Source organism: Neovison vison, chromosome 4 (assembly GCF_020171115.1).
Source record: "Neovison vison isolate M4711 chromosome 4, ASM_NN_V1, whole genome shotgun sequence".
Classification (NCBI taxonomy): domain Eukaryota; kingdom Metazoa; phylum Chordata; class Mammalia; order Carnivora; family Mustelidae; genus Neogale; species Neogale vison.
Genome location: NC_058094.1, coordinates 220,008,020 through 220,017,941, shown reverse-complemented (window position 1 = coordinate 220,017,941; position 9,922 = coordinate 220,008,020). Strand labels below are relative to the sequence as shown.

General features: G+C 45.9%; 1 protein-coding gene across 1 annotated transcript; it reads right to left on the bottom strand.

Annotated features, from left to right (window-relative positions):
* Positions 1-5,167: 5,167 nt before the first annotated feature.
* On the bottom strand, positions 5,168-9,604 carry GSTK1 (glutathione S-transferase kappa 1). The gene is made up of 8 exons (XM_044246763.1): positions 9,462-9,604; positions 8,810-8,891; positions 8,481-8,609; positions 8,090-8,190; positions 7,896-7,931; positions 6,151-6,267; positions 5,685-5,778; positions 5,168-5,421 (listed from the first exon to the last, which is right to left on the bottom strand). Exons 1-8 carry the CDS (start codon positions 9,531-9,533, stop codon positions 5,372-5,374), a joined length of 681 nt encoding a protein of 226 aa, XP_044102698.1. The 5' UTR covers positions 9,534-9,604; the 3' UTR covers positions 5,168-5,371.
* Between the last annotated feature and the right edge of the window lie 318 nt (positions 9,605-9,922).

Genomic DNA, 9,922 nt, shown 5'->3' with positions numbered 1-9,922 from the left:
GGCCCTTAGTTGAAATTAAGAATTTCAAGACAAGGCAGAGCATCAAAGCAGTCATGAGGCCCTGTGTGAGTGCACAGGTTGCAAGTCCATGAAGCTGGGGCTGACCTTGTATGCACAATACTATGGGGTCAGGGGGAGAATGTGTAACATCACAGAATTGAAATCTCAGTACATTTTCTTTTTTAAAGTAAACTCTACAACTACTGTGGGGCTCAAGTTCATGACCCTGAGATCAAAGGTTGTATGCTGTACTGACTAAGCCAGGCTGTCAGTACTTTTTCAAGACATTTTTATTATGGAAATAGCCCAACACACATAAAAAAGGAAAGAACAGTGTAATGAACTTTCCACGTACCCATCACTCAGCTTCAATAATTACATTTTATCTACTCTTTCCACCTCTCCCACTTTTTAAAGTCAGCATGTCATTTCCATCCTAAATGTTTCAGAATGTAGTTCCAACTGATGAGAACTTAATCTGTGCCCAGCCACCCTGCCATTATCACACTTAATGAAATCAATATTAATTTCTTAGTATCACCTAATATTCAGTCCATGTTATTTTCCCCCAGTTGTCTCAAAATGTGTTCTTATAGTTGGTACATTCTTTTAAGATATGCTATTAAGGGGCTGTCTGACTCACTCAGTAGAGCATGCAGTTCTTGATCTCAGGGTTGTTGGGTTTGGGCCCCACACTGGGTGTGGAGCCTACTTAAAAAAAATTAAAAAGGGGTGCTGGGGTGGCTCAGTTGGTTAAGCATCTGACTTGATCTTGGCTCGTCTTGGTTATGAGTTTGAGCCCCACGTTGGGCTCCACACTGGGTGTGAAGCCTACTTATAAACAAACTATTAAGGACAATATGGACATTTCAAAAACAATCCAGTTAGAAAATGGGCAGAATCCATCAGAAAGGATGAATACCCAACCTTTGTATCAACATGGACGGGGCTGGAGAAGACTATGCTGAATGAAGTAAGTTAAGCAGAGAGAGTCAGTTATCACATGATTTCACTTACTTGTGAAGCATAAGGAATAAACACGGAGGACACTGGGAAAAGGAAAGGAAAAATGAATTGGGGGAAACCGGAGGGGGAGACGAACCATGAGAGACTGTGGATTCTGAGAAACTGAGGGTTGTGGAGGGGAGGGGAGTGGGGGGTTGGGTGAGCCTGGTGGTGGGTATTAAGGGTACATACTGCATGGGGCAGTGGGTGTGGTGCATAAACAATGAATCTTAGAACACTGAAAACATAAAATGAAATTTAAAAAAAAGGAAAAAAAATAAGAGCAGAAGAGTATAAAGAGGGAATAAAAGAATATTTTTTAAAAATAAAAAGATGGGCAGAAGGTGTGAACAGATATTTCACTGAAGAGGATGTACAGGTGGCGAAGTATACAAAAAGATATCCATTATTCCTTAGGAAAATGCAAATTAAAATGACAATGAGACAGCACTTACACACCTATCAGAATGGCTAAAATTAAAAAAAAAAAAAAAGAGTAATGACACCAAATGCCGGTGAAGATGCAGAAAAACTGGATCACTTACACATTTCTGGTGGGAAGGTTAAGATGGTTTGGCCACTTGGGAAAAACGTAGCAGTTCTTTGTACAATTAAACATACACTTACCATATGACCCAGCAACTGTATTCCTGAACCCCCTAAAATGAAAATCTGCATGCACACAAAAACCTGTACAAGAATATTCATAGCTTTTGTAACAGCCCTAAACTGAAAACAACCTAAATGTCCTTCAGCAGGTCAGACAAACTCTGGCACATCCATACCATGGAATACTACTCAGCAATAAAAAGAACAAACCACTGAGACACACAATACCTTGCGTGTGAAGATAAGCCAATCTGATGCCATTAGTATAGCACTCTTGAAATGAGAAAACGGTATGAAGAACAGATTGTCATTGCCAGGGCATAGGGTAGTGGGGAGGACAGAAGGTAGCCTAGCTATGAAATGGAAACATGAGGACCCCTTATGCTAGAAGTATTTTGTATCTTGTCTGTGATGGTGGTCCCACACACATCACACAGAAAAAAAAAAAGACACACAAATGAGTGCACAAGAAAGTAGTGGAATCTGAACAGGGTTTGATGGAGTGAATCGTGGTCAGTTTCCTGGTTGTGTCGTTGTGCTGTAGCTGCACAAGATGTTACTGCTGGGGAAACCGGGTGAAGGGTAGACTGAGTCCTCTGAATCATGCCTGACATTTGTATGTTAAAACACATGGGACATTTCTGGTTGCACACACAGAAAAACCAGAGAATGGGAATGACAAAGGGGAGACTTTTCACTTGGTACTGTGTTTTTTTTTCCCTTTTGTTTTACCACATGCCTCTGAAACCTTCTGTTGTTAACTAATGCTTACGTTTTGGGCCTGTAAAAAATATAATTCTAGAAATTTTACTTAAGGAGTTTGTTTTAGAAGCATGTTTTTTGGTAAGCTTCAAATATGAACTGCAATGCAAAAAAGTGGTTCAGTGAATTCAGAGTACTGACGTAACTGCAAATTTTATATCGCACTAGGACTGTTGATGGAAGGGGCGGAGAGGAAGAAACTAATAGTATGAAACTTTTTGGGTTAGAAAAAAGTTCCTTTAATACAGCTGCCTTTGGGGGCTTCCCCTTTTCTCACTGATAGTTCCTTTGATGTGTCAACTAGAGAGCTGACAGAACATTTCTGAGTGTATCCCAAATACTAGAAGAGACTAGTATTTGAATCCACAGACTGAGTAGAGAAGGTGGCCCTCAGTAGTGTCTGTGGGGGTATCATCCAATCGGTTGAGGGCCTGAATGGAACAAAAAAGCAAAGGGCAAACTTGCTTTCTCTGCTTGCACTGAAACATCTGTGTTCTGTTGCCCTCAGACACAGGTGCTCCTGGTTCTCAGGCCTTTAGATTCTGGATTGGAACTATCCCACCAGCCCGCTTTCCTGGGCCTCCAGCTTGCGGACGGCAGATTGTGGGACTTCTCAGCCTCCATAACCATGTGAGCCAGTCCCTGATAATAGAACTCCTTTTATATATACCTATAAATAGTCTATTGTTTGTTTCTTTGGCGAACCCTGACCGTTGGATTCTACTCAGCAGAAGTTCAGACATTATAAACTAAACTATATTTGTAAGGTTTAGTCTAGAAATTGTCTCATTCGTCCAGAGATTACATTTGCTATAGATTAGGAAAATAGAATGCTAGACTCCTTGGAGGAAGATTGGGCAGAGCTGGGAGATACGGATCTACAATAAAAGATTATGTCACATTAGCCTGGGATAAGATTTAGGATTAAGTTAAGCAAATGACAACATTTCAAAAACAACTGTGCCCAAATGTGAATCTAAAAATTCTTTTATTTTTTCATTTAAATATATATTTTTTCATATATCAGAATAAATGATCATTTCAAAAAGTGTACAAATAAAATGGAAACATTTTGGCATATTTTATTCCAGGATTAATATATTCGTGTCCTCTATAATGTATTTTTATTACATCAAGACATAATTGAGATCATACTAAGTATGAAAGTTTCATCTTTTTTCCAAATAATATTCTAAGAATTTCCAATGTTGAAATTCTTTACAAGTGGAATTTTTGAGGGTGCCTGGGTGGCAAAGTCAGTTGAGTGACCCTTGGTTTTCGGCTTGGGTCATGCTCTCAGGGTCATGAGATCGGGCCCCATGTCAGGGCCTCCTCATTCTGTGAGGAGTCCGCTTGGGACTTTTCTTTGCCTCTCTCTCTGCCCCTCCCACTTTTGTGCATGTTCCCTCTCTCTCAAATAAATAAATCTTTAAGTATATATCTATAAAACTTCTTAAAGATTTAATTTATTAATTTATTTGACACAGAGAGAGAGAGAGCGAGCGCGCGCGCACAAGTAAGGGAATCAGCAGGCAGAGGGAGAGGGAGAAGCAGGCTCTCTGCTTAGTAGTAAGCCCGACTTGGGGCTTGATCCCCGGACCCTGGGATCATGACCTGAACCAAAAGCAGCCACTTAATGACTAAACCACCCAGGTGCCCCAAAACATATATAATTTTTGATGGCTATGAAACCTTACATCCAGGATGTACCATGACTTATTCAAACATCTATTGTTATATTGTTACTTGATATCACAGACACTATTGAGACAAGCATCTTTATTCACAAAACTTTTTCTCTACCACCATGCTGTCAGCATATATGAGAACTTCTATATGCTTAAATATGTAACTTCAATATAGGGGAAGTAACATTTTAATTTGCTCTTCTGTTTCTTATTGGACACTTTCCCATATTTTAAATTTGTATTAACTGTCCATGTCATGAAATCTTTGAAAAAGGGAGTCTGTATTTAGAGATACACTTCTGGCCTTGGTGAGCAGATTAGCCTAGTAAGGATCACTGGAAATCCTGGAGTATGCTGGAGTAACAGAAGAGGGGAGGAGAGGAAAATGGCAAGTGAAGGGGGCCAAGAGGGGGAAATGAGTTCTGAGAGCAGAAAAAGCCAGAGGGCAGGGGCAAGGAATCCCCTCTTAATGCCTCTGGAGCCACTGAACCAACAGTGGTTCCTGCTTCCCAACAGATGTCCAAGAATGGTTTTAGGGTATTGTCAACCAGGTCGAAAGACTACTGAAACAAAGGTCTTCTGATTATTGCACAGCTGGCACATACGGAGCAGGGCCTTTGGATAAATAATTGAGGGAGTGGGAAATCTCTAGGTTTGTGTGGGAAGGAACAGGGGTTATACTAGGCCAGGGAGAGAGGCCCTGGGGTTTACTTAGGATCTGCTTTGTGGGTGAGCAACTTCCCAGGTCACGGCAACTTCAGCCTGTGGCCCTGTGCTGCCACCTTGCTCTGGTTCTGCTAGTCAGTGTAGTTGGAGCTGGTTCAAATATCTGGCAGAAGCTCAGCCAAGTTCTGGCTTTTTCTGATCCCAGCTCTGTCTCACGCACTGTGGCTGGTCAGAAGACAGTAGCCTCCAAACTGGTTAGCTGCAAAATACATCGGGCTTTTTTCCATCCCTGAAGAGGGACTGTTTCCTCTCCTTCCACATAAGCTGCCCTGAGATGGGCAGCAGGGCTCACAGTACGGAAAGAGCTGTTCACCAACACCTACAGTGGATAGGAGGTGACTGCAGGAAGAACAGACAAACATCAGAGAGGACACAGATCCAGAAATAGGATGCCTCATGGCATTATGTTTATTCTGAGGGAAAGCAGAGTTTGGGGCACTCCGCGACCCCCTCTACAGCATCTCCCAGGACCACAGAGGAACCTCTATCAGAGAAACCAGAGTCCCAGTGTCAAACAGCGGAAGAAGGGGAAGCAGAAGGTCTGCTTTTTATCCCAAAAGTTTTGCTTCTCCTGGCCATCCTTAAAGTCTGGCGTTTGTGGCTGGAGGCACAGGGCCCATCCACTTCTCTCCTAGATGGAGAAAATCGGTCAGAGGCTGGCCCCACAAGCCCCCAGTGGTTTTCTAGAAGAGCTCTGTTTGGCATCATTCTCTTCTAGGGGGGAAAAAGTGGCCTTTTTCACATTCAGCCCTGAGAACCTCTGTGTGTGTGTAAGACTTCATTGCTGGAAATATGTAGAATATATATATATTTTTTGCTCTGTATCTGTCCTGTCAGCTGGTAAATGGGGGTGGGCTGGGGTTGAGGGCAGCCCACCATGAACCTGTAACTTACCCAGCAGGTGTGCCAGCAACTCCATCCGATCAGAGCCAAACAGCATGTGGGTTTGGTTATCCAGATGGGCCACTGTGACTGGCAGCCCAAAAGCCTGGAGAGAGCAGTTAGTGCAGGGAGGAAGGGGATGGAGCAGGTGTTCATTATGGCTGGGATGGAAGGCTGAGTCGGTACTCGTCTGAGGTCATATAAGCAAAGCAGCCTAAGAGGTGTCTGCTAAGAGGCTCCGCAGCTTTAGGAGTTTTCTGTTTCTATTTCTCAGATGCTCTGTCTTTCCTCTCACCATCTAGCTCCCTCCCTTCCTTTCCTTGGACTCTGGGACAGGAAGGGAAAGGATAGGGTTGTCTGGACAGCTGGGAGCACTCATGTTGGGAGCAACTTTTAGAACAGGAGCATGGGGACCCAGCAGATGCTTGGCCTCAGTCTTCAGCACTGGGGTTGGGGACCCACATCAAGAATTGCTCACCCCATATTTACAGGCTGCCTCAGTGGTCTCCTTGAGCTTGTTCTTCACCTTTGGTGTTGAGATCTTTTCCAGAAGTCCCCGGGCTTGTTCTGAAGGCATGCCAGCCTTCTCTGCAGCCTGAGGAAAGGCGGAGGGGAACACAACTGTATTAGTGAGGTAGGGCTCAGAAGAAACTCTGGTCTTTATTTTCTGCTCCCATTTTCCTGGTAAGGCCTTTACTCACCCACCCACAGAGGTCTATCTTTGCTAACAGGGCCTGTTTTTCTTTTTTCCCCCCTTTAAAATCTTGTGATTGGCGGAAAGAACAGGAACTTTACATGCAGAAATGTAAAGCCAGAGGGCATCTTAGAAACAAGCTCCCTAACTTATTAACCAAGAGGGGATTGCTGCCCAGAGGCAGTACATGACTTGGATGGCATTCAAGAACTTGTTAGTGGCAGAGTCAACACTGGAATCCAAGTCTGGGCTCTTGCCTTTCTACTTCTCAGAATTCCTGAGTATCTTGTGTTTTTTTTTTTTTTTTTAAATCAAGGGCTGGGCTATAATTCTCATAGCATTTCCCGAGGACTTATGAGCAGGGCACAGGGAGATAGTTACCAGCAGGGCTTAACAAGAATAAACGTTCCTATTTGGCGTTTGTTGGTATCATTTAGGATTAGTGGTTCTCAATTTTGGCTGCATCCTAGAATCTCCCGAGGGGGCTTTTGAAAAATCCCACTCATAGGTTATCCCCTAGAACAATTACATCCTAATTTTTGGTAGGCAGTGCCCAGGTGCTCCAGGTGACTAAAATATACAGCCAAGGTTGAGAACCACTGTAGTCTGACCTCCTCAACTTGGAGGGGGAAACAGAAGTCATGAGGTATATTGTGATGTGACAGGGTCTTGGAGTTGGCTACATGAGAGAATTGTGTCCCAGACCAAATGTTCAACAACAGGGAAACAGTTAAGTAAGCAAAAGGAGGCCCACTGAATGGACTGCTGTGTAGAAACTAAGAATGATACTTTCAAAGAATTTACAATGGTATGGAAAATGAATGTTTCTTAGTAATGGCAAGAGAAGCCTGTGCATATACTTTGCAGGAATAAAAACACTGGAGGAACACACTGGCCATTCTTTGTTGATTTGCCATTTTATGTATTAAATTTGAATATGCCTCAACTATCTTCTATAAACCGCAGGAAAAATACCGTTTTGAATTTCCTGATTTAATCCCAAAGACAAACTTACTTTTTATACCCCCATCTATGGCTGGCACACATTTAAATGTTTTGAGCTATTTCCATGTGTTTCCACTCAGGCTTCTGTGGGATTCTGGCTTGAGTCCGTTCTCTCTCTCTTTTTTTTCTTTTTTCTTTTTAAAGCCTGTCTGTAAAGTCTCCTGCTTTCTACTCTGGATATATCAGTGAGGTCTGGTGTTGGGAGTGTTTGGGGCCAATAGTTCATCCCTCCCCGCCTGGGCGTGCCAACATGTAACATCTCCCTCCCACTGAGTTCTTTCATGAAATAAAATCCACCTGTGTAGAATTTTGCACTTTCCCTTTCAACCATGAGATATATTCTTTGGAGAATTCTCTGAGTTCCAACCTTTCAGGAATTTGGCTCCTCAAATACGGATATTCTTTCTCCCCAAATAACTATGACCTCTTCCACCCAATATGAAAACTGTGTCCTCTTTGCCCCTAAATGTCAGATATTTTCAGCTTCACTGTGGAAGGGGTGGAGACACAGCCAGGATACTCACAGCCAGGATGCTCTGGGGCTCTGTGATGTCTTCATCCTGAGAAGAAGAGAACACTCCGCAGGAAGCGGGCAGTGAGGGGTGAGATGGGTGGACAGTAGGCCAGTGAACAATGGGCAGGACTAGGACTCTGGGAATCAGGTTCTAGGCACGTTATCCAGGGTCTCCCAAGTAGGTTCCCAGAGCCGTGCCCTCACCCGTGACCAGACACGCATCCATAGTTCCCTGGACACTTTCTCCAGCATCCCTGGGTGTTCCATGCTCACGGCAGTGAGGAATCTCATGGCTGATAAACTTCCTGTGGGGCAGAGGTACTCAGAGGCAGGGCTCTTCTGGCTTGTTTCCCATGGAGACCGGCTCTTTCCTGCTTCTGACACCCCCAGAGCGGCTCAACTGCCCTCACCTCCCACCCAAATTTCTCATAACCGGTGTATCCTGCTCTTCTTCCCCTCAGGTCCCCACAAGCTGCTGGTCACTCAGCGCTGACTTGTGTTTTCCCACGCTTTGTTTCATTTCATATAGCTGCCAGCCCCTACTTCCTGGGCTTTGCTGCCTTCCACTTGATAACCCATCTGTATCTCACTCTACCTTTTTCAAGGATCACAGAGAAGAAATCCTTGGGGAACTGCATGGGAACCTGGACATGCTGTCCCAGGAGCCTGACATCATTTTTCAAGTACTGGGCTTTGCGGGGAAGCAGAGCTGGTGGCTGGTTTCCTGCAAGTGGAAATTTGGGCACACTGGTGAGGGTCTACCTAAGGGTCCTAGGCCCGGGGGGACCCCTACCGGGGTTTTCAGCAGAGTGCAAATTACTAGCTGCTGGTGCCAATATAAAGACCCGTTTGAGGGCAGTCCCCCTGGACCTTTGGAAGCTGCCCTCCCTCAAATCCCTGTCCCAAACGCGTTTGCCTTCACACCACTGTCTTTCATGATCCCTGCAATGAGGCTGGGACGCAACTGCAGGTTGATGTTCCAGATGTTCTTATACCGGCACAGGACCTGAAGGAGCAGAGGTGGAGATGGGGAGCCAGTGTGTAAGACGGACACAGTGAAAATGGCCAAGGGAGAGGGAGGGGTGTTCTATGGCAACTGATTAGCCAGAGGCTCTAAGTGCAGAAGAGTAAGGGTTATGCGAACACCCTAAACTATTTGGTTTTAAACGGCAAAACTCCACTCCCAGAAATCAATCCCATGAACTTTGCTCCGTCCCAAGACATCGATCCCAGGTTCTCTGCTCAGTGGACAGCTACCATCCTATTGTGCACGGCACCCCCCGCCCCCAAACTAACCTCGGAGTAGGCTAAGAGGTGGCTGTGCCATGGATTTCTCCTTGATTCTTTGGAGTTACCCCCCACCCCCTTATTCCAAACCGTCGTGGGAAACCACTGCCTTAGGCTATAAAGGGTCGATCTGGAGCCAGCGACCGTATCCCGTTTAGAGACACAAAATGACTTTCACCCCTGGCTGGCAGTGCCAAGAATTTCACGAGATCACGGTCCCCGCGCCCCGCCTCCCCATTCCCTCCGCCTTTGCCCTCCAAGTCCCAGCCAAGGGGGCTCCCGGAGTCACCTCGAAGCCCAACCAGGAGTAGGGGGACAGCACATCGTAGAAGAGCTCCAGGGTTCGCGGCACGGGTCCCATGCTGCAGCAGCGCGCGTTTCCCTGTGCCTGCGCGGCGACCCCGCCCCGATTCCCGGCCTGCCCCGGAGGACCGCCCCCGCCCCCGCCCTCGCCTCCGCTGCGCAGCCGCGCGCTAGGAAAACCGCCCGGGGCCAAGTCTGGCCAAAGGGCGCTTGGGGCTGGGCCCCCTGGGGAGGGCGTGGCTCCCAGCGACACACCGCCCCCACCAGCACCCCCGCCCCGCCCCCGGCCGCTCCGCGCGCCTCCTGGTCTCTGCTGATGTCCGGGGGCCCAAGCAGGTGTTTGAGTTGCTTACTGTCCCTCTCACTTAGCTGTGCTGCTTTGGCAAGCCCCAGTACCTCTCTGAACCTCAGTTTCTTCGTCATTCCTCTTTAAAATGTACCTACCTC